This window comes from Gracilinanus agilis, chromosome 1 (assembly GCF_016433145.1).
Source record: "Gracilinanus agilis isolate LMUSP501 chromosome 1, AgileGrace, whole genome shotgun sequence".
Lineage (NCBI taxonomy): Eukaryota > Metazoa > Chordata > Mammalia > Didelphimorphia > Didelphidae > Gracilinanus > Gracilinanus agilis.
The window spans coordinates 605,219,005-605,244,829 of record NC_058130.1 but is presented as its reverse complement, the minus strand read 5'-3'; the positions used below and the strand labels follow the sequence as shown (position 1 = coordinate 605,244,829).

The 25,825-nt window shown below is 35.9% G+C and overlaps 1 protein-coding gene across 1 annotated transcript in view; it reads left to right on the top strand.

Moving 5' to 3' along the window:
- Window positions 1–20,554: 20,554 nt before the first annotated feature.
- LOC123254604 (paired box protein Pax-6-like) overlaps window positions 20,555–25,825 on the top strand; it is a 27,193-nt gene continuing 21,922 nt past the window's right edge. The window contains exons 1-3 of the mRNA XM_044683592.1: window positions 20,555–20,639; window positions 24,259–24,389; window positions 25,339–25,604. Of these exons, the coding sequence (XP_044539527.1) occupies window positions 20,555–20,639; window positions 24,259–24,389; window positions 25,339–25,604 (482 nt within the window). The remainder of the gene's footprint in view (window positions 20,640–24,258; window positions 24,390–25,338; window positions 25,605–25,825) is intronic.

Genomic DNA, 25,825 nt, shown 5'->3' with positions numbered 1-25,825 from the left:
ATCCTTGTCATTTCTTTAGGGAAAATTTATTTTTAAGTGAGAAAACTAAATGGTCATAAATGAGTCCTTTGGTGTTTCATCACGTACTGTAGATCCCCAAGGTTGGGCCCTCCCTGAGATGAGCTGATTTTCGAAGTTATCTGCTTCTCCAGAATCCTAAATAAAATCTTCTCTGTGAGATTGCCCACTTCATTGTTGATGAACAATTTAATTCAGAGATAATTGATTTACTGAGTATTAGTCATAGTGTAGACAAGATTCATGTGTCTTGGTTTGGGTTCCTATGACTATTGCCAGTCATAGTAAAATGATAAAGATTAGATCATGAGGGCAGCTGGGTGGCTCAGTGGACTGAGAGTCAAGCTCAGAGACAATAGGTCTGGATTCAAATATAGCCTCAGATACTTCCTAGCTGTGTGATCCAGGACAAATCACTTAACTACTATTGCCTAGCCCAAGAGCCTTAGAACCAGTACTGCTTCTAAGGTGGAAAGTAAAGATTTACAAAAAATAAATAAAAATAAAGATTAGGTCATAAGTCTAGAACTGGACCTCAGAAACCATCAGACCAGAGTTCCCATTTTTCAGCTAAGGAAACTGATGTGTAGGGACTAAGTTGGTCAGGTCTCTCAGGTAGGAGATGTTAAAGGGGAGATTTGAACTCAGGTCCTCTAATTCTTGGGCAGCTATGTGGTAAAGTGAATAGTTTTAGGCCTGGAGTCAGGAAGACTCATCTATCTGAGTTCAATTCTGAATTTAGACACTAGCTATGGGACCCTGGCAAAGTCATATAATCCAGGTTGCCTCAGTTTTCTCATCTGTCAAATGATCTGGAGAAGGAAATGGCAAACTACTCCCATATCTCTGTCAAGAAAACATCATATGGGGTGATGAAGAGTTAGACATGACTGAAAATGACGGAACAATTATGGAACAATTGATCCCCCAACTAATGCTTCTTTACTGCTTTATAATGTGATAGCTGTTAAAGGAATATTTGCTCAAATCATGCCAATAAGCATTTATGAAACACCAACTATGTGCCAAGCCCTGGGAAGAGAACTAAGGATACCAAGAAAGGCAAACAAACAAAAACCTCATCTCTGCTATCAAGGAGCTCATAGTATAATGGGATTATACATGGATTACAATCATCCCAATATACTTGTCTAAACATTTTAAGGTTAAAGTCTGAGACTTTAGCTATTAAAATAGTTTATTTAAATAGAATATTATATGATCCTGCTTACCTTTTCAGAGATAGGATGACAGCAATAGCTATTTCATAAACAATAGTAATAGCTTTTGAAGGTTTACCAAAGGCTTTACATACAAGATTTTGTATGATCCTTGCAACAGCTCTTCAAAATTGGTACCATGGCTATGATTTCCCAATTTTCCAGACAAAGAATGTGAGAAGTGACTTTCTTATGGGCACACAACTTTGTTGTTTTTCAGTAATTTTTTAGTCATGCCTGACTCTTTGTGACCCCATATGGGGTTTTCTTGGCAAAGGTAGTGGAGTGGTTTGCCATTTTCTCTTCCAGCTCATTTTACAGATGGGGAAATTGAGGCAAAAGGGTTTAAATGACTTTCCTAAGGTCACACAACTAGTAAGTATTGAGTCTGATGTTGAACTCATGAAAATGAGTCTTCCTGATTCCAAGCCCATTGTTCTATCTACTACCATCTAGCTGCCCACAGCTATTAAGTATCTATACTTAGTTCCAATACTTGATCCCAGATCCCTTTAACTCCAGGTCAAGCACCCTTTGCTCTACACTAAGCTCCTTTATGAATGGAGAAAAACAAAACTAAGCAAAACAACCTTAATTTGGGAGGTTTGATAAACAAATAAAAATTTTGCCAGTCAGCAGATGGGCCAATACCAGAATCCACTCTTTTGGGATTTGAGTCTAGTACAGATCACACCCTATCCCAATTAAGCCAAAAGCAAGAGAAGTACTTATCAGCTTTCGAAGAGCCACCCAGAAATGTCTAACAACCCCAAACAAGGTACCTATAGGAGAAAGGTAGGCAAGGTATGAAGTTTGAAGACCCCTCCTAGCCACAAGGGCATGCCTGGGCATCTTGAAGTGTGCTCATCCCCCAGGCAACTCAGAACATAATATTTTCCTGTTCTCTGTCCTATAGAGGATTCGAGTTGGGGCTACACCCGGGCAAAGCACCCCAGCACTGTTGATTTTCAAGGACTCAACAGGTCCAGACCTATAGACTTCATGATTTTCAGAGCCATCGCCCAGGCCTGATTCAGTCAGGACCTGATCCAATTCATCATTTTGCAATGATATTTGGGTATCCTTGTTCCAAATTAAAGACACACACACACACACACACACACACACACACACACACAACACAACACACACACACCATAAATCCAGCACCCCTCAGTTCTATATGACTGCCCACATGGGGAAAAAAAAAACTTTTTTTCTAGCATAATTCTATAGGACTTTATCACCAATGCCACAGCATAGACCCTTCAGATGTCTAATTTTAATTGAAGTGACCAAGTAATTGAAGAATGAATCACTGGCATTGTTAGCTCACATTAACGCAAAATGAGTAATGACTAAAGCCTTCGGGAGAAGAATGGCCTGATGATTCCCCAGAGGTTTCATAATTCTTCCACAGTCATTAGTTTCAGTGTCTCTATTTCAAGACTTGGTTGCGTGTGTTCTCCTGGAAAAAGCTATATTGACAAGAACTATCTTGGGATACCACCTTTGACTCATGAGATCATTCTTAAGACCTTCCTCATACTTCCTAAGCTGCCTTTCCTTTTAGAGTTATGGGACCATTGGAATCTACCTATCTTATCTCTAAACTCTTTGAAATCTCTATTCTTTAAGGCACACACTTCAGACACTGACCTCCTTACAATGATATAGTCACTGTCTCCTGGAGTTCTTGGCATTTTCACTTCAATGAGCAGTTTCTTTTTATTCATCAGAATCAGGTCTAATTAACTATCCCTATTGTCACTTCTCTTATTTTTCTGAAAGATGAAATGATTAACAAAGCAAGTGGGGACTCTATCAGGTTATTTGCTTCTTAAAAATATAAAGCAATGGACCAATATAATCATTTCATCTTCAACAAGAATAGATATAAGATTCTCTATAGAAGTCCTACTCTAAGATCTCACTGTGGCTTGGAGGTGACTCTGGCATCTCAAAAGCTGGCCCAGAAGGCCACAAACTCTCAAGGGTTTTTCTAAGCTACTGAGTCTTCAAGGATGGTCCCAAGAATGGGCAATAGGTACTATCAGGACCAGCTAAATTGAGTACATAAAATCTTAACACTAGGAGGCTGGTTTCTAGGTGATGAAGTCTTTGGCTATGGGAAGTCCATTGGAATAAAGAAAAAATTCAAAATAGTTTACAGGCCTATGTATCTTCTTCTCTCTTTGTGACAATGATTACAGAATAATGAGAGGGACAGAGTATGCCACAATTTTTAGACTTCATAAAAACTTTGGCTTGCTAGTATTTTAAATACAAGATGCTTTTCCAATTATCTCCCAAGTTAGCATAGTGCCAAAAGAACTATATAAATCTAAATAATCAAAATACATCAATCTATATCAATACTATATATAATTACTATAGAGAGAATCAAAAACTAAAAGGAATTCTCAGCTAAACTGAAGAATGGCTCATAGGTTCTGTTCAGAAAGGAAATAAAGGAGTTGTTTAATTATGTACCCCAAAGTAATGCTAAACATCATTTCATGGAATCATGGAACGTCTCTCTCTGCAGGGATCATGATGAAAATATTCCAAAAGGTCACCATCAAGGTCACAGAAGCTTCTCTGTAACAGGGGATGAACAGCTGAAGAAAGCTTGTAAACAATTGGTCAATGTTCTCCAAATAAAGTCAACATGTACCTTGACATTTAGTAACTTTGATGCAAAGGAGTATTAAAAAAAAGAGGTGGAAAGTGTGTTCAGGCAGAAAGTGTGGTTTAGGAATAAGAAATGAAAGGCCATTTAAATATGTCGAGAGCTCAGAAGCCTCCCACTGGTATGTTCTGAAGGTTTGGTGTTGTAAATGGCTGGACACAGCAATCACCAGGTGACATAAAAATCGAAATCAGTTCTGTCTTAAAGGGCAGAAAACAACTGCTTACAATCATTTCTTACCAACTGTCTATGTGTAGTCAGATCAACAATTAATTTGAGCAAAAGTCAAAATCAAGCACAAATTGGTGTAAAGGATAAAGATGAGAATACACTACATGGAATTAAAATATTCCCTACTTGACCTAATCAAATAGGTATATTAATACTGAAAAAGATAAAAAAGGAGGAAAAGTATAATAGTTATGATTTATATTGCACTTTAAGACTTACAAAATAATTGTCAGGTTTCCTCTTTTGATTTTCACAATAACTTTGTGACATTGCTATTTCTATCTTCATTTTTACAAATGAAGAAAACGAGACTGAGAGGTCTCAGGAGTCACACATCTATTCTGGACCAAGCTTAACTCAAGCTTGTCCAGTGAATTAGGTTCAGGACTAGAATGCAATGAGATGCTTGGAGACCAAAAAGTATAATAAAAAACAGCTTCTCTAAGAATAAAGTTAAAAAAAGGACACACCCTCATTTATACAATAAAACATTCCTGTCTACCTTATTCACTACCAGAATGCTAGGTCAGAAGGGAATCCCCATAAAAGCAGGCAGACTGTAGGCACGTCTAGTTATATGCCTAGTCCTTCAGACCAATCATATCTGCTCTAGGCCTCCTTAAAGGGAAATATCCCAGACTATATAAAATAAGTTCTGAAAGAGGCAATAGAATACTTAAATAATCCCATATCAGAAAAAGAAACTGAAAAAGCCATTAAGGAACTCCCTAAGAAAAAAATCTTCAGGGTCAAATTGATTCAAAAGGGAATTCTATCAAATATTTAAAGAACTATACAAATTATTTGACAAAATAAGCAAAGGAGTCTTGTTCTTTTAATGACATAAATATGGTACTGATTCCCAAGCCAGAAATACCAAAAACAGAAAAAAACTATAGATCAATCTCCCTAACGAATATATATATGCAAAAATCTTAAATAAACTACTAGGAAAGAGACTACAGCAAGTGATCACAAGGATTATTCATACCAGGGAAGATTTATTCCAGAAATGCAGGGCTGGTTTAATATTAGGAAAACTAACCACATAATTGACAATATCAACAACCAAATTAACAAAAATCACATGATTATCTCAATAGATGGCTTTTCCTCAAAATAATAAGCAGTATTTATTTAAAACCATCAGCAAGTATCATCTGTAATGCAGACAAGTTAGAAGGCTTCCCAATAAAATCAAGAGTGAAGCAGGGATGCCCATTATCACCTCTATTATTTAATATTGTACTAGAAACACTGACAGTAGCAATTAGAGAAGAAAATGAAATTAAAGGGATTAAAGTAGGCAATGAGGACACTAAACTATCACTCTTTGCAGGCAATATGATGGTATACCTAAAGAATCAAATAATTAACTTTAGCAAAGTTGCAGGGTACAAAATAAACTACATAAATCATTAGCATTTCTATATATTTCCAACAAAAACAGCAGCAAGAGTTAGAAAGAGAAACTCCATTTAAAATCACTCTAGAAAGTATAAAATATTTGGGAATCTATTTGCCGAGACAAACACAGGAATTCTATGAACACAACTATAAAATGCTTTTCATACACTTAAAACTAGATCTAAATGATTGGAAAAACATTAATTGTTCACGGATAGGATGAGCTAATATAATACAAATGACAATCCTACTTAAATTAATTTACTTGTTCTGTGCCATACCTATCAAACTACTGAGAAACATTTTTATAGAATTAGAAAAAAATTATAACAAAGCTCATCTAGAAGAACAAAAGATCAAGACTATTAAGGAAAGTAATGAAAAAAAATGTGAAGGATGGTGGCCTAGCAGTACAGATTTTAAACTGTACTATAAAGCTGTGATCATCAAACCAATCTGGTCCTGGCTAAGAGACAGAAGGATGGATCAGTGCCATAGATTAGGGGTAAATGACCTCAGCAGGTTAGTGTTCAATAAACCCAAAGATTCCAGCTTTTGGGACAAGAACTCACTATTTGAAAAAAACTGCTAGAAAAAAAATGAAAACCTTAGGTTTAGATCAATATCTCACAACCTATACCAATATAAATTCAAAATGGATAAATGACTTAAATATTAAGAGTGAAATCATAAATAAATTAGAACACAGAATAGTATGCCTATCAGATCTATGGGAAAGGAAGGAATTTAAGGCCAAGAAAGAGATATAAAACATTACAAAATGTAAAATGAATAATACCGATTGCATTAAAAAGGCTTTGTACACAACAAACAAACAAAGGACAACAAAAAACTTACAACAAAAATTAGAAGGGAAGCAACGAACTGGGAAAAAAATTTTATACCAACACTCTCTGACAAGATCTAATTTCCCAAATATATAAGGAACTAAGTCAAATTTACAAAAAAATCAAGCTATACCCCAAATGACAAATGGTCAAGGGACATAAATAGGCCATTTTCAGATAAAGAAATCAAAACTATTAAGAATCATATGAAATAGTGTACTAAACCCCTCCTGATTAGAGAAATATAAATCAAAATAACCCTTAGATACCACCTCACACCTAGCAGATTGGCTCAAATGACAGTAAAGGAAAATAATACATGTTGGAGGGGATGTGGTAAAATAGAGACACTAATACATTGCTGGTGGAATTGTGAATCAATCCAACCATTCTGGAAGGCAATTTGGAATTCTGCCCAAAGGGCTTTAAAAGACTGCATGCCCTTTAATGCAGCCATACCACTACTGGGTTTGTACCCCAAAGAGATAAAAATATTTGTATAAAAATATTTATAACTATGCTTTTTGTGATGGCAAAAAAAATTAGCCATTGATTGAGAAGTGGAGGAACAAATTGTGGTATATGATGGTGATGGAATACTATAATGCTGTAAGGAATGATGAACTGGGGAATTTCGATATGAACTGGAAGAACCTCTGTGAACTTATGCAGAGTATAATGAGCAGAACCAGGAGAACATTATACACAGAAACTGAAACATTGTGGCACAATCAAATGTAAAAGATTTTGCTACTAATAGCAATGCAATAATAGAGGACAATACTGAGGGACTTGTGAGAAAGAATGCTTTCCACATCCAGAGAAAGAACTGTGGGAGTAGAAAAACAGAAGGAAAACATCACATGGTTCTATGGGTATAGGATGTGGGGCTTTGGCTTTAAAAGATCACTCTATTACACATATGAATAATATGAAAATAGAATTTGAGCCATAATACATGTATAATCCAGTGAAATTACTTGTCAGCTCTGGGATGAGGGAGAGAAGAGAGGAGGGAAAGAAAATGAATCATGTAACCATGGGAAAATATTCTTAATCAATAAATACATTAATTTAAAAAATAATCAAATAAGTTCTGTGAATACCTCTGTGTCTGAGACAGGATTCATTCATTCTCAGGTCTTTGCAACTCTAGTCTAGAGAGTTCCCTGTCCACACTAATATGAAGCTCAATTGACATTGATTAACACTTCCAGGTAAGCATTATATAGGTGAAGAAAATTCATATGAAAATTGATTGGAAGGAGAGGGGAAATAAATAAGCAACAATAAGAACAATAAAACCCTGGATATTTAGCCTGGAGAAGATAAAATTTGGAGGGATATATTCATTGACTTGAATATTTAAAGGTCTGTTACATGAAAAGGAGATTAAGCATTCTACATGGGCCCAAAGGGCAAAAATGGGGGCAATAAATGGAGGCTGATTTGACTTTAATATAATTAAAAAAATAATTAATTAACAAATTAATATAATTAACACATTAGATCTACATTAGATTTCTTGGAAATGTCTACAGAGTGAGATGATAATGCTAATATTAATGTAATTGTATATACAATGATAATCTAATAATCTAATGATAAAATTTATATGGAGTTTAAAATTTTGAAAACATATTTTATATACAACATATCATTTGAGCTTCAAAAATAACACTGCTATTCCATAGAATTGTGGATTGAGAAAAGAAGTGGAGCTCAGTCCTAGACCAATGAACTCTTTTATTTTACAGGGGAAGAATTGAAGTTAAGGAACTTGGCTAAAGTCACACAAATATTACTATTAGAGGAAGGAATTGAATACTGATTCCTGACTCCAGAACCAGTGCTCTAAAGACTGATTGTACCACCTACAAATATTATCATCACCATTTTATAAAGACAATGAGACACAGGGAAAATAAATAGAAATTTCCCATTAGCCATCATCTGATAAATAACAGAAGTGAGATTATGACCTTTTTCCAGTTAACACTACTTCCTCTTCCCTTCTCTGTAAAAGAATAATTGATTTTACTTATCCTTGTGGATGGGGCAGTTAGGTGGCATGGTGGATTGAATGCAAGTCCTGGAGTCAGGAAGACTCATTTTCATGGGTTCAAATCTGATCTCAGACACTTAAGCTGTGTGGCCCTGGGTAAGTCACTTAATCTTGTTTTTCTCCCTTTTCCTCATCTGTGAAATGGGCCAGAGAAGGAAACAAAAAACCATCCCCGTATCTTTGCCAAGAAATCCCCTAATGGGTACACAAAGAGTCAGATACAGTTAAACAACAACATTCCTGTAAACATAAGCTTCATTAGGAAAAGGACTGGTTTCATTTGTATTGGTATTTCTAATTCCCAGTATAGTGCCTGGTACATAGTAGGTGTTAACTAAAAGTTTATTAATTTAAAAATTGAACTTAGTTATATTAAATTCCTTTCTCTAAGAGTTGTACTCTACCTACTATATAAGTACTTATTCTCTTGAGGTCAAAGACAAAACGAAGAGGTGATTCCTGATTCAGGTGGTTTGAAAAAGAGAAGCTTAGAATTTCCTTCCAACTTTCAGATTCTTCAGTGCTATGGTTAGTAGGATAAATGATAAACAATGTTAAGGATTGACTTTTGATTGTATTATTGCTAAAATATTCTACACTCTTTAACAATTTTTTGAATGGATTGAGCATAAAGAGTTCCAGAAAATCTATTTCCATGGTAGAAATATCTAAAAACAAAATAAAGTAAAACAAACAATTCTCTGCTGTGTGACTATAACATAACATTATTATAAATAAGGAATGGGAAACATGTCAAATTCTGAGATATACTGGAAAATATGCCTCAACTGATTCACAGTGAAATAAGCAGAACCAAAAGATATCATATACAAATGTTAAGATGATGAAAAGATCACTGGATTGTGTACTGCACAAACTGAATAAAGTATAAACAAACAAGTCTTCCTAGGGAAAAGATAAAGAAATGTACTTCTTCCTCATAGCTGAGTTATTGAGTAGAATGCTAAGGCTGAATATTATATTCATTCTCAGTTGTAGTTACTGTATATTGTTGTTTTTCTTTATTAATAAGAAGCTTCAATGATAGGTTGCTGGAGGGTTTCCCTCCAGAAATGGCCAGTTGACAAAAGGCAAGGATAATACATATTTCTTTCTTTCCTTTTTTTTTTTTTTAAAACCATTATCTTTTGTCTTCAAATCAATATTATGCATTGGTTCCAAGGCAGAAGAATAGCAAGGGCTAGGTAATTGACATTAAGTGACTTGCCCAGGTCACACAGCTAGGAAGTGTCAGAGTTCAAATTCAAACCCAGGACCTCCTACTTCTAGACCTTACTCTATCCACTGAGCTATCACTAAATACATTTCTAAGAAGAAAATTCCTTACTACACCCCCCCAATTTCATTTTAATCATTGTTTCAGATTTTCTATCAGAGCTGATACTGTGAATTATATGCATAAAATATTATAAAATATCAGAGATAGGAGGATCATAAGGAAAATAGGATCATAGAAATTAGATTTTTAAATGACTCTACAGATTATCTAGTTCAATCTCTTCATTTTATATCTGAGGATAAGAAATGTTATTTGGCTTGTTCAAGGTCACAAAGAAAATGTCAAAACCAGACACTGCCCCATTTTAGATCTTTACATATGGAGGATTTAGCAGAATGTCTGTCCTGTTAGAGGAGTTTAATAAATGTTTGTTGATTGATTCATTGAACTAGAGCTAAAACCCAGATCCTGACTCTCTGAACTTATCTTATTTTCAAAATACTTTACTTGTTTTCCAATCTAATTTTCAACCTTCTTAAGAAGGCTCTTTTGTAGAGAATTCCTTAATTCTAAAGTCTCCTAAATTCAAAGAAGCCCCTGGTAAACAAGGAGACATTCCTGCCTGGGTAGAAAATAAGTAGGAATCCAGGACAATTCACAACAGGGGGACATAGAGAATTTCTATCTTTTGGTATGTAATGCTATGGAATTACTAGGTCCACCTCTTTGAATTAGACTGAAATGAAAGGAAAACCTATCTATATTTTCTTAAGAGAACCTTAACTTAGATTAGAATCTTGAGTCAATAATAATATTTTAGATAAAATATATTACATAATTATATAATAATAATATTTAAATAAAATATTTTAAAAAATCTTTTCCCCCTCCTCTTTGGAGAGGAGTATTAGTGTTGGGTAGGAAAGTTTGATAACAAGTGATGTAACTTGTACACAGTAGAAAGTTTGTTTTTGAATGGACTGAATGGGTCCTTGTTGCATGAAAACTGATAATTCATACCTCACTTTCTAAATTAAGAAAATTGCTATTCTGAGGTTTAGCTTGTTTGAAGAGATCTTTGTTTGGCTTGAATCAGCCTTTTAGAGAGAATGACATCTTCACACCCATTTGGTAAAGATCATTTATAACAAGGAACTTCACAACCACATTATGTTATTGTGAACATTTTCACTGCAGGGAATCAACTACACAGATTTCACTGATCTTAGCAAACTGATTGCTCTGGTTAATGCCCAGAGAAAGATTAATATGACCCGAGGAATTTCAAATGGTCATTTCTGAAAGCTCTTATTTAAAAAAAATTGTCCATGATAGCTACATATCAAACTGATTTGGGGAAGTTCTCATATGCCAGAATATTAAATATTATCAACAATGAGAATTCAAATTGCAAAATTTATATTCTGAAAATATGGAAAATCTAAGTTATTCTTAAATTAACTTAAACTAAATAAATTATTTTTATATTTATTTGTTTATGGTTATATTTATTTATTTTATTTACATTTGACTTCAAGTAGTAAGTGAGTGAAGCAAAAATTCTCTGGCTAACCTAGCAAGAAACAGATCATTAGAATGCCAGAATAGAACTAATATCTGGTTTGGGAATATACTGTGTGTCAAATATTTTTTTTTTATATTTTTAAACCCTTAACTTCTGTGTTCCTTGGTGGAAGAGTGGTAAGGGTAGGCAATGGGGGTCAAGTGACTTGCCCAGGGTCACACAGCTGGGAAAGTGTCTGAGGCCAGATTTGAACCCAGGACCTCCCGTCTCTAGGCCTGGCTCTCAATCCACTGAGCTACCCAGCTGCCCCTGTGTGTCAAATATTTTGATAGGGAGCTTGGCATAATGGACACAGTGAGTCTCTCAGAGCGCTGAGAGTTGGGTCAAAATCCTCCCTCAGATACTTAGGAGTTGTACCAATAAGGACTATAACTAGGGGTTTGCTGGTAAATGTTTAGCAACTGGGGCAGGGGTGGGAAGTAAACCTGACAACACTTTAAAGTCTAATCTGTATTATTAACATTTTCTCCATCACTTTCTTAAGTCTAGACAACAACAAAACAATAAATCAAATCTTGATTTGTAGAATTTGCTGATTTCTCAGGTGTAGATGCTGACATAGAAAATGTAACTATTGTTTTCAGGAAGCTGGTAGAAGCTGGCTCCAGCACACCCCTGCTTACCTCTAAAAGCCTGGGGCTCCTTATCTGTGAAATGGAGAAAATAACAATTGTACTACTTACCTCACAAGGCTGGTGCTAGGAATGTGATTTGCAAACCTTTGAGGGGCAGTGTGGTATATAGATTGTGGAATTTAGAGCCAGGGATATCTGGGTTTGAATCCCTTTACTAACTGGGAGTAGTTGTTACATTAGTGGGATGACCTTAGTCAAGTCACTTCTTAGTTCCAGGTTTCTGATCTATAAAATGAGGGAATGTGGGGGCTTGACCTTATGATTTCTATGGACCCTTCCAGCTCTTAACATCCAATCCAATGTATATAAAAGCTACTATAACAGAACAGAATGAGCAATGAACTTGGAATCAGAAGAACTAAGTTCTAGTATTTTGTTAAGTAGTATTGAGTGACTCACCTAAGCTTTATGAGCCTGAATTCTCTTATCTATAAAATGAAAATAATAACATTGGTACTGAAAACTTTATAAGGTAACTGTGAGAATCAAATGAAATCATAGATGTGAAACTGTTCTATAAAGTGATAGAGATAGGATATTTTAATATAAATCTTCATAACTTTGTATGTGATGGGATTGAGCCAGCTTAAGAGTCAGGAAGAACTGAATTCAAGTCCATCCTCTGACCAGTATTGATTTTTAAATCCAGAGCAAGGAATAGCGTCCCATTGCTCCCCGCACCTCTCTAAGACAATAAATCACAAATCACGTTAGCATCTTCAATGACAGAGGGAATTTCTGCACCAGTAGAAGGTTTCTGCAAAGATGAAATCACAAATCTAAACAAATAAATATCCATGTAATATAGACATAAATTAATATTTACATATATGTTATTGTATACATATGTAAATATAGATAGAGATAAAGACAGGGATGCAGAGAGATGCATATCTACTATTGAACCCCCTTATTATTTTCAATGATCCTTTCCCTCTGGCTAGTATATACACCTCTGTCCTACATTTCAAATAGGTGAAGAATCTTAGGCGTGATTATTAATTAATATGATTTTTAATACTATGAATGCATATTAGAGAGATAACATCGTACCATGGAGTATCAGACATTGAGTCAAGCAGACCTGGGTTCAAATTCATTATCTCAGACTTAGTAATTGTGTGACTTTGGCACTTAACCCTTTGTGATTCCAGTTATCCTCTAGGACTTGTGTGTGTGTGTGTGTGAGGGGGGAGAGAGAGAGAGAGAGAGAGAGAGAGAGAGAGACAGACAGACAGACAGACAGACAGACAGACAGACAGAGACAGAGACAGAGACAGAGACAGAGAGGCAGAGAGAGAGAGACATATATGTACCCATTTACATACTTAGAGAGAAAGTATTTGTGAGTGTTCATATAATGTGTTGTGCATGCCCCATATATATATATGTATATATACAATGTACAAATATAAATAGAATTTTAGGGAAATAAGACTATTCCTTTTCATGAATAAAAGAACAGATATTAAGGAGGAAGGGGCTAATTATTCAATTGCAATTCAGTAAACATTTTTCAACCATGCACTATACATAAGGTACTGGACAGTTACATATCTGTATTGTGTTCCCTAAGATCAAGAGATATAAAAACAGTCTAACATCCTAATTTTAAGTCAAACTATCTCTATTGGTTGATTGGATTGTGTCCTTCATACTCAGAGAAGACCAAAATATCAACACTATGTTGGGATTAATATACAATGTGTCTGGCAGTAACTGTTCAAAACATTATGAGCTCAGAAGATACTACTCCAAGTCTAGCACAATAACAGATATACCTGTGTACATGGATATACAGACATGTATATATACACATACAAATATAGATCTAAATAAATAGATGATAGATGGATGGTTAGATAGGTAGATAGATAGACAGACAGACAGATATAGATAGATAGATAGACAGACATTTATATCTCACCCAGGAAAATAACAAATTCTCCTTGTTTTTATTTAAATGTTAAAGGAAGAGCATCACTTATTAGACTAATGTCTCATAACCAGTATGTTCAGGGAGGTCTTCATTCTATCCAACCTAAACCTTCCTGCTTTTCTTCCTTTCCTATATTCTTTTACAATGAGAAGCAGCTAGTCACAGTCCTTCCATTAAAAAGTTTGATGTCTGCTTAAATGGCATGATTGAGGTATAGTTTAGAATTTACAGTTTAGAAATACAAAATAATAATCTTATAACAAATTTGTCATTTTTTAAAAAATAATAATCATTTGGCATTTGAAGGCTTTCAAAACGCTTACATACATGAGTTCACTTCATCCTCACATCAATCCTATGAGGAATACATCATCATCATCATTATCATCATCATCATCATCATCATCATCATCATAACAAAGCTTACAGATAAGAGAACTAAGGGTTAAATTGTAACTTTTCCAGAGTCCCACAGCTAGTAAATCTTTGAAGCAACATTTAAAATCTCATCCTGTTGACTCTTAAGCACAATTCCTTACTGTATCATACTGGCCAGTATGCTCCTGAAGGCTCAGATTCACACAATGGAAGTGCAGTTAGGCACCATATAGAGAAAAAAATTATTTTTTTCCCCTTTCATGATAAGGTTTTAAACCAATGCTTTTCTTGCAATTGGGTAGAGTGTTATAGGTATCTGGTCAACATATTTTCCTCATGGTTAAAGAAGGATGTAAATCTAATATGAAAGTGCATTGTTACTATTTCAGCATGAAACTAAAAGCACCAGAACCAGAAAAATCTAGAATAGAGAAAAGACTCCGGTTTGGACTAGATATATTGACCACGAATGGTCAGGAAACCAAAATAAGAATAAGACTCCAGAATAAATTTGGAGTCTAGATGATTCCTAGAATCCGAAATAGCATTTGAGACCAGAACATGATTAGGATCTAGAAAAGGGCCAAAATTTGGTAGACAGATAGAGACTAGCACATCACACTTTAGCCCTCCTCTTCTACAAGTCAATGACTCACCTACATACTCAAAATAGAAATTGCCTTTGGGCACCAAATATAGGGCTCAGGGTTTTTGGCCTCTTCAGGCAGTCACCAAGTCTCTTTTTTTTAATAAACAAAATTCCAAGATACTTTTTAATCTAACTTTACAAGCATTGTCAATGTCCAAAGAACCCAGACGCATGGCTATGTGTTGTTTATTTTGCTAGGCAGTGTTCTGTGTTGTATTGTTTGTGCGGTATGAATTCTGCCAGAGCAACATTGTATGCCTGCTGTCCCTTAGGGACCCTCATGAAAAGGAGATGCTTTATCTCCCTTCTGCCTATGCCAGTAAGTGAATTTTGTAAAATAAATAAAATATTTGGGGCCAAGCCCAACCCAGATGACATGCATGTGCTTCCCTTTGGCTCCAGAGGAAGTTGCTCATGCTTATCCAAGGGCAGAACTTAGTCTCCAGGTTAACTGTGCTGCTATAAAGATGGTAAATGGGTACCACGAGGCATTTTCATTCAACAGTGTGTGATGAATTATAACACACCATTTCTACTTTTGGGGAAAAATGACTTTTCTATGCATGTAAGCATCACAGTGGAAAATCTTCAGAGAAATGTTGTGCGATTGCAGTGGTTTTAAAGTCAGGAAGATCTGAGTTCAAATCTTGATTCTTTCATTTATTGATTAGGTGATCCTCAACAAATCGTTTAACATCTCTTTGTCTCAGTTTTCTTATCTGTAAAATATTCAATGGGCTCCAAAGTCTAAATCCAACTCTAAATCTATGATTCTATTAGTGATCGGATCCAAGGTAAAGAAATACAAGCTACTTTGGGAATGGTGAAGTTAAATTATATGTAACATATGAGATAATTTGTAAAGCGATACTGTTAAGTTTTTATTGGCTTATAATTCATCTTACCAATATTAAGAGGATGTATTATAATTTAAAATACTTTCTTGGTCTTGACCTATGATTTCATAGTTATAAAAAACTCCCTATGGGGAAATTATTTTTACCAATGCAGATTGGCAGCTGCTCTGAAATTCATGGACATAGAGTGTTTACCAAGTCAATGAAAGGTCAAGTGACTTGCCCAGGATGATATGAACAATTTGTTTCAGTGGCAGCATCAACCTGGATCCAAGACCTCCCTTCTCTAAGATGCTTCTTTATCTATTATATCAATGCTGTTTCTTTGACTTACTATTGTGACTTAACAGATTGAAATTATGTATTGAAAAAAAGTTGGATCGTATAGACATTACCTCACTTACCAAAGATGTTTCTTCTTATTGTCTCATCTCAGTTAGTTCACAATAAGATGTCTCCCAAAGGGAGAAAAATTTTTGTAATAATTTAGCCACATGAAATAGAATTCACCGCAGCCCAAAACAGACAACGGGAAAGGACAAATCGGGACTGAGAGGGGTCTGAAGTATACTGCAGCTCCAGGTGTATATCTTTCTACTCACCTGAAATTCTCTGCCAATAGCTAGTTGGTTTCAGGCACCAGCCCATGGTCTGCCCTTCCCTCTCTTCCTCTGCCAGTTATATCCAGTTCTTCCCTGAAGCTGCTGAGTCTATACAATATACATGCCAACTCATGCTGTTGCTAAAGATCCTGGAGATTCCTCCCTCCAAACCTTCTAATGAAACAATGAAAGGGAAATCAGATTAGACAGGATCTATGCTGAGGTGGGGAAAATTGCTTGCTATAAATCTGCCTAGACCAGGTCCATCATTTTTTTTTTTGTTTCATATTTTTGTTTACCTTACCCAGGTGTAGAGTGGTGTATAAGCCAGGGAACAGATACCTTGGCTTGAAGTCAGAGGCCTCAGTTAAAGCCTTGGATGTGTCACTTATTATCTGAGCAAATAATTTCAATTTTCTGCACCTCAGTGCATGTATAAGAAAGAAATAAACATACTACTTGCTTCATAGTAAATAAAGAAAAACATTGTGAAAAAAGCATTTTGTAAACTATAAATTGCTCTAACACCACAGTGGCTAGATCTCTGGAATTAGAGACATGGAAAACTTGAGTTCAAATCTGGCTTCTGATTCATACTAGCTATGTGACTCTGGGGAAGTGCATTTGCTTAGAACTTCTTTCTGCCTTAGTTTCCTCAACAAAATGAGAATAATAATAGAAATCTACCTCCCAGAATCGTCATGATCAAATAAGATATTTGTAAAGCATTTAGCATGATGACTGGCACATAGTAGGCATATAATAAATGCTTGTCTCTTTCCTTTGCTTCCTTCCCAGAGAAATAAACTCTTACTGGAATGAGAAGAATTTTTCTTTCAAATCCTGTCCCTGTTGCATATTACCTAGGTTATCTTGAATAAATCACTTTATCACTAAGGACCTCAGTTTCCTCTGGTGTAAAGTGGCAATAATAATGCCTACCTGTGCTCCTTAATTCCCAAGGTAGTTATGAGAATTAGGTAAACTAATGGCTATGAAAGCTTTTAATTTTCATAAAGTTCTATATGAATATAGCTAGTCTTAAATTTTTTTTGTCTATGCCTTTTATTTTTATAACACCATTATTTCTAGATGTATTTTCCTCTCCAAAGAAACTCTCCTATAATACAGAAAAAGTTAAGCAATAGTGACCACATTGAACAACATATGTAACAGTCCACACTCAAGGTTCCTTAACTCTCTACTGAAAACAACAACAAAAAAAAACAAACAATAAAAAAAAAAACCCCTTCCTCATCTACTCTTCAGGTTTAACATTAGAAAGACTGAGCATTTGACTAATGTTCGAGTCCTTTTAGTTTAAGTTATTGTAGTCATTGTGCTTCTCCTACTTTTGCTTATTTCATTCTATAAGTGCTTATAGTGGTTACAGGATACAGGATACTGGATTTAGATTACCTTAATTCAAATTTGATCTCTGATGATTAATTCTTATGTAACCTTAGACAAGTCATTTAGTACCCATGAGCTTCAATTTCCTTATCTTGGATGATAATAATTATTATTAATACAATGATTATCAACTGGACCAATTTAAATATGATGGTTGTACATGGAGAAATCCATAAATTATCTAGTAATTAACTTAATCAATTAACTGATAACATCAATTATAATTATGAAAATAATTATCGTTAACCAAGGAGCTTTTGATCTAGCCATGTCCACATCAGTGATCATATATGTATCTTCCCATATTTCTCTGAATTCCTCATATTAATAATTTCTTAGAACACAATATAATTAATTCATGAAATTTCTTTAATCATTCCCCAATTGATAGGCATCCATTTGTTGCCAGATTTTATTGCTATTGTTGTTATTTAATTACGACAAAGCGTTGTTCTGTAAATGTTGATGTATATGAGATCTTCCTATCTTTAACTTTCTTGAACCATATGCCTTTTGAGCCAATAGTTTAGTGATTTTTCTACTACAATTTCAAATTGTTTTCCCACAATGGTTGGATGAAGTTAAATAAGATATTATTATAATTTCTCTAATAAACTCAGATTCCCTATCATGGCATAGAGGTGTTCACAGATTGAAAACCACACCCCTACAGAGAATAGAACCTTGACCATGATTAATTTCTATCTTAGAAAAATTTTTAACCAATGAATCTCATTAGACCATATATCAAAGTATGAATGGGGCTATCATCTACATTGGTATACAGCATATCCACAGTGTTGACAATATGAACCCATATAATATCAAAGTAAATATTAATAAGATTATTGACAGTGAGAAAGAAATTTTCCATGTTTATCCTAACTTTCTAGGACATTTGAAAATTGAATTTAGGACTGGAGTCATTGCTTTGATTTGTTACGTCATAGTGGGGGCCAGGGGATATACATGAAATAGTGAGTTAAAATTTAGAAATAAATGATGAATAAAAAACTTTAAAATTTCAGAAAAGCTTCTATTCTCAGGCAGGTTAATAGCTACAGTCTTATGAAAACACAGGTGTGTGATGGAGACTTTAATTTTTCTCATCTTTATTTCATTTCTGAGAAAGTCTTCTTTAAAGTGAAACAGGACGCTCATCAACATATTCTGTGGTGTATGTGTATGTGTGTGTGTGCATGTGCGTGCATGCGCACGAGTGTGTCTTTTAAACCTGGATAATTTTTGCAATTCAAAATGAGACACAGTTGATATTATAATATATGGATATATTAGATAGATAGACACATAAATATATATAATTGTACAGATATATGTATTACAAGTATATAAATAGGCGTGCCCATATATAAAAATGTATAAATACCTGTATTATAAATATATATGTATATACATGAAAATATACACACAAATATATAGACATTTTTTTTAAAAAGCTCCTAATTAATTCGATCCTTTATTTTATAGATAAGGAAACAAGTCCACAGAGCTTCAGTTATTTGCTAAGTGTCAAACCAGAGGTTTTTAATGACACTCTAACATTTAAAACTTGGACAATGTTGGAAAAACAGAATTGGAAATAAATGAAACTATACAGTAGCTTTAATTTTAGCTGTTGCTAAAGTCACAGAAGAACCTCTATGAGTATGTTCAATGAAGTCTTCTTGCAACTTAGAAAATATCCATTTGTAGTCTTATTGTGGGCAAGTAGGTTTATTCATTTTGACTAGGTCCACTCTTTCTAGTTTCTAATAAGGGTAAGTTTATCTATCAAGCTATGGGGGTAGCTCCTCACAGCATTCATGTCAACAGGAGCAACGTTTCCCTGGAGTCCAGGAAATGGATCTTAGGCTTTTAATTAAGATCCAGAAATGGGAAATGGCTTTTCTGATTTTATCTTTATGATAGATTTATTTTTTTTCTAGTGTATGTGCTGAATTGAGAACTTCCAGAGTATTTCATAAATAAGCTTATCTCCCATAGGGAAGTCAATTCATGTGTGGAGATTTAGGAATATGAAGTCTATAAAGCAGATGGGGAAACTGATGTACAGAGTAAGCATAAAGCAATTTGAATAGTCACACAGATATTTTGTGGGAAGGCTGGGAAAATAGCTAGTGAATTTTGAGCTGTATCTACTCGCTAGGGCTGTCTTTTCTGATTTTGTATATGAAGCTGCCTCCTTACGTAGTAGATCAATAAGAAAAAGAGTCTATACTGTGTGTGTGTGTGTGTGTGTGTGTGTGTGTTTAACTTTGCTCATTGTCAAAGGAATGCTTGACAGATGTCTACTCAGATGTGCTGTATGCCCGACGTTGTCTTCTCAAAGAAAAAAATAAATTCCTTGAAACTGCAACAGCAAGTGGCTTTATCAGAAGTCTCCCCTCCGCTGTTTACAAGTGCCATGGTTACAGAACCTGCTAGACTGATGATATTCACATGCAGGAAACAATGCAAGGAAAACAGGATTTGCACGGCTCCGACTGCACTGCCCCAAGAATTCCAGGAAGTGATTGTACTTTATGAAACCGTCTGTGCCCCGCTAGATTGTCTATAGCTTTTAAGGTCAAGTCCTATCACACTGCGTTTGAAATGCCCTTTGTAATAAAGCCGAGTGTTTATGAAGCTTAGTACACGCTGTATTGTTTACCACGAAGGTTGGTTAAAAGGTGCTATATTTCAATCTGTTTTGCAAGATGGCACGGGAAATCGATCAGGGGTTTTACAGACAAGGATTTGGGCTCGGTTCAAGGAATGGCCATCGTTGCTCATGAAACATGGTTGTGCATGGAGAAAGTCACGAAGCCCCCTAGTCCCTGGGCACGAGACCCAGATGAAAGTGTAGGAGATCAATCTTGGGGCATTTCTCTGTTTGTATCATGAACTTCCCATATTTCCTGTTATAACCAAGCTGACTCCTTAGAAGGGGAGAGGTGCTGGGCATACAGTAACTGCTCATTCCAAAAGGACGGAAAGGAAGGTGGAAGGTGGCCCCGGAGAGAGACTCTTAGATTCGGGTGAGACAACAATACTATTAACTATTAGTAAGAGAGCTGGAAGGCGGCCACGCATTCCAGGGCCTCCCTTTGTAATTCCTTAATTTCGACACTTGGTAAATTACCAGTGATGACTGGTGCCATTCTGCCCTTAGAAACTGAGAGCTGAAAATGGCTAAATAATCTGTCCGAATTTGGAGAGAAGCAGTGTGTGTTCAGCCTAGAAACACAGAGCCAGAGAGTGAGACCCCTGCCTTGGGTCTAGATGTGGGGTTGGTCAATGTTATTCTCTGAGATACTTTTGGCCGTATCATGCAAATAAATGAATGAAAAAAACATTATTAAACACTAAAGTTGTAAACACTATCCTAAAAACTTAGGATACAAAAAGAAAAAAAATCAGCAAGGTAGCACAGTAGATTTTTAACCTTGTTGTCAAGAAGATTCTGAGTTTAAATCCTACCTACAACTAAATTGTAGGAACCTTAGCAGGTCTCTAATCTGCTTCTCCACTTATAAAGTGGGGATAATCATAGCACTTACCTTCCAGGGTTATCATAAAGATTAAAAGGACATAACACATGTAAAGCAACCTCTGAAGCCCTATATAAATTCCAGCTATTATTAATATCTCTAGGACTCAGTTTCCTTTCTTTAAAACGAAGTGAAGGAATTTATATTCTCTGAGGTCATTCCAGGTTTAAATGTATGGACTTTGAGATGGCCAGGGCCTGATAAATTTTAACAGAACCTTTTCACCTAATAAATGAGGATACTAGCACCTAGAAAAGTGGAAAGATTTGCCCCAAGTGGGCTGGAGAGTAAGTAACAAAATTACAATTTGAATCTATAACCTCATCCAAATCCAATGGTCTTTCCTCTCTTTCAATGAATCTTTTAAGGCTGCTAAAACAAATGGACCAGCTGTGCCTCGGTCAGGTCATTGAGTAGCCTGGTGCCCAGTGGTTCCCAAACCTTTTTGGCCTACCACACCCTTTCCAGAAAAAAATATTACTTAGCCCCCTGGAAATTAATTATTTTTAATTTTAATTGCAATTAATAAGAATAAATGCACCTGTGGCCATCACCACTCCCTTGGAGCGCTGCAGCACCCACCAAGGGGTGGTGGCGCCCACTTTGGGAATCACTGCTGGTGCCTCTAAATAACCAAAGGCTACCCTGATACATATTGGCAAAACTATGGACACTATTACCCAATAATTTCTCTGGTTATTCATATGCATAATGCCTAAGCAAAAAATTGGACCAAACTGCATATTTTCCAAAATGTAGAATGAATGATTTTTCTTAGAATGATGTTAAGGCCAAAAGAACAAATCATATTACCTTCTCTCCCTGGTAGTATATTGAGTGGGAAAAGTGTTAATACAGTTTCCCCAGTGATAATAAAAGGAACAAGAATAGTCATACATTTTTCTGTATGTTATTATGTATTATATAAACTGTCTTTTCTGTTTGTATTGATCGTTTCATTCTCTAGACGTGGACATTCATAAGGTATTCTTCAAACATGAATTCTGTAGCTGTATATACTATTTTCTTGGTTAAGATTATTTTGTTTTTTTATAATTTCATATAGATTTTTCCAGGTTTTTTTAACCTAATATGCTTATTTCTTACAGCACTGTGGTATTCAAACACAGTCATAGGCCACAAGTTGCTCAGTCATTTTTCAATTGATGGGCATCCACTCAATTACCAGTTCTTTGCCACCACAAAGAGAGCTAATTTAAATATTTTAGAACATATATTTTCTTTCCTTTTTCCCTGATTGCCCTGGGAAACAAACTCAGTAGTGGTGTTTCTGGGTCTAAGGGTATACACAGTTTTATAACTCTCTGGGCATAATTCCAGATTGCTTTCCAAAATGGTCAGATTAGTTCACAGTTCCACCAACAGTGTATTAGTGTCAGTCAAATGTTTTTTACACAGTTTCTGCTGCCTATTTTTCCTTAATGCACCCAAGAACTGCCTCTTGAATATAAAGCATATGAAGCTGTATTTGGTGAAAAGTACTAAAATAATTATAATAATAAATAACAATTTTGTTCTTTTATCAAACTTTACTTTTTAGGTCATACAAAAAAGAGAATTCCAGTGCCTTCAGACCATTAAAACAAAGATGTTTTCCTCTATAAAAATTGTGACTCTGTTTTTCTTCCTGCTCAATGCTGGTGGTTTATCAGTAGCACAATAGTGAGTATTTCAAGGAGTTGATGACTTGGTCAAGAGTTGGGGAAAATGGTATACAAAATTACAGAAAGTTTCATGATGGAATAGGAAAAGAAGACCTAGATTTTATTCACTGCTGTCATTTACAAGATGGGTGACCTTGCAAGAATCATTTCTTCTCTTCAGTTCCTTCACCTCAATAATGAATTGGCCGAAATATGTGATGTCTAATGTAGTCATAATTACAGCTCTAACATTCTTCGTTAAAGGTGGATTGGCAAAGCCCTTCTCAAAGATTGTAGAACTGGAGAGCTTAGATAACATTTAATTTAGGTCCATCATTTTACAGATGAGAAAATTGAGGCCAGGCAGTCCCAAAGGTATTAAGTAGAAGAGTAAGAATTCAAACTTAAATCCTCTGATTAGATCTACTGCCCTATCCACAATGCTCTGCTACTCTTTCCTAATTGCCATCCTAAGATGTAATATTTTTTTAAAAAGAGGGAATGAAAACTGTCTTTTAAAAACAGGAAAAAAGTCAGTTGAGGGGAGGAGAATTCTGGAAATTCTAAAAAGAAAGCATCCTTAAAAATATGCAAAGGGTTTAAAACCCAACAATTCCTAATGAGGATAGGCTTTTTATTTACCTTGTATTCTCTCTCTCTCTCTCTCTCTCTCTCTCTCTCTCTCTCTCTCTCTCTCTCTCTCTCTCCCACTCTCTCTCTCTCTCCCATTCTCTCTCTCTCTCTGTCTCTGTCTCTGTCTCTATCTCCCTCCCTCCCCTACTCTCCTCCTCCTCTTCCTCCTCTTCTTCCTCCCCTCTACACACCTCTTTCACCTTTCACTCCTTTCCCCCATTTAAAGCCCTTTACAAGATAGCCTCAAAATACTTTCCCAACTCTCCTATACATAGTTCTTATACATGGTTCTCCTTCACATCCACTGTAGACAGGCAGACCTTACTAAACCTCCTCTATGGTTTTGACCTCATAATCTTTCGTGCCTGGAATATACTCCCTCCACAATGCCATTTCTCAGAATCTCTCATTTACTTCAAAGCTCACCACCTTCTGCATGAATCTTTTCATTTTGCACCCTTTCCCATCACTCTGTGTCCCCTTTAAAAAAAATCTCCTTATAGCTATGCTTCCTCTATCTGTATGTATATAAGTTGTCTCTCTCAGCTAGACTGCTAGTTGCNTTCTCTCCTCCCTTCTTCCTCTTTCTCCTTCCCTGTCCCTCTTCCTTTCTCTGCTTTCTGTCTCCTAGGTCACAGTGGAGTGAATCAGCTCGGTGGTGTATTTGTCAACGGGCGGCCACTGCCGGATTCCACCCGCCAGAAGATCGTGGAACTAGCTCACAGCGGGGCCCGGCCGTGTGACATTTCCCGAATTCTGCAGGTGATCCTCGGCTACGCCTCCCCACTTGCTTCCAAAGGCCACGGCTCTGAACGCACTCTCTCCATCTTTTACCGTAAAAGCTTTAATTACGGACCCCTGCCCCTGCTCCCTGTACCCCGTCCTGCCTCCCTCCCCCCTTCCTGTTTCCTTCCCCCCCTCCCCCGACTACCTTTTCAACCTGGGTCAGTTACATAAAATTGTTCATCTGCTTATTTAAAAAACAAAACAAAACCTTTATTTATTTTTAAAAAATATATATATTCAATCTCTATTTTTATTTGGTTAAAAGCATTTATTACCTTTACAATTAGTGAACTGTAACAAACGGAATTCTATAAAGTGACATCATTTCAGTTGCTCCCCATATTCCCTTCGGATTCCAAGATCCCTGCGTACCCTCGACTTTACTTATTATTTACGAAATATAGATTAGATTATAAAGACCAAGCTGCTTGGCCCCCGATCCCGTTATCCCTCCTGGGCACATTCAGTACGGAAGCCGCTCTCATCAATTTTCAGTTTATTTTCCCTTTTTGCCCATTAACAAACAACATATTGATTGTAAGCAGACTCAGTCAAAGACAACTAATTTGGTTTTTGTTCCTCTTCAGGCAGGGATGAATAGAATAGTTCTGGTGTTTTTTTTTTTAATTTTTATTTTTTAAGAACCTTTTAAAATCGGTTTTTTTAAAATTCCAGATGTTTTAGAGTATCATCACCTTTGTAGTGTTTAGGGGCCACAAATGTAATTTTAAGAAAAAAAACTCTCTAAAGTAAGTTCTCATACCATTGAAGGTATATTTTTGTGTTATAGACCCATGCAGATGCAAAAGTCCAAGTGCTGGACAATCAAAACGTAAGCTTGTCCTTGTTTAATGCATACTTAAACAATTTTATTTTTGTCTTGAAATTATTAATAATGTGGTTTTCTGTCCGCTTCCCCATGCAGGTGTCCAATGGATGTGTGAGTAAGATTCTGGGCAGGTATTACGAGACCGGCTCGATCAGGCCCAGAGCCATCGGAGGTAGCAAACCCAGAGTAGCGACTCCCGAAGTTGTCAGCAAAATAGCGCAGTATAAACGAGAGTGCCCGTCCATCTTCGCTTGGGAAATCCGAGACAGATTACTGTCGGAGGGGGTCTGTACTAACGACAACATACCCAGCGTAAGTTCATCTGGATACCAAAGCAATATCCTTGGCACTCATTCTACCAGGCTTCCTTCCTTCTCTTCCTCCCTCCTTCCTTCCTTTTTCTTCTCACTTCTCTCTTAGTACCTCTTTTAATTTCCACCCTTTCAAAGCTTCCTGTCTTCCTCCTCCTCCTCCTCTTCTTACTCATCCTCCTCCTCCTCCTCTCTCTTCTCCTTTCTTCTTCTTCTTCTTCTTCTTCTTCTTCTTCTTCTTCTTCTTCTTCTTCTTCTTCTTCTTCTTCTTC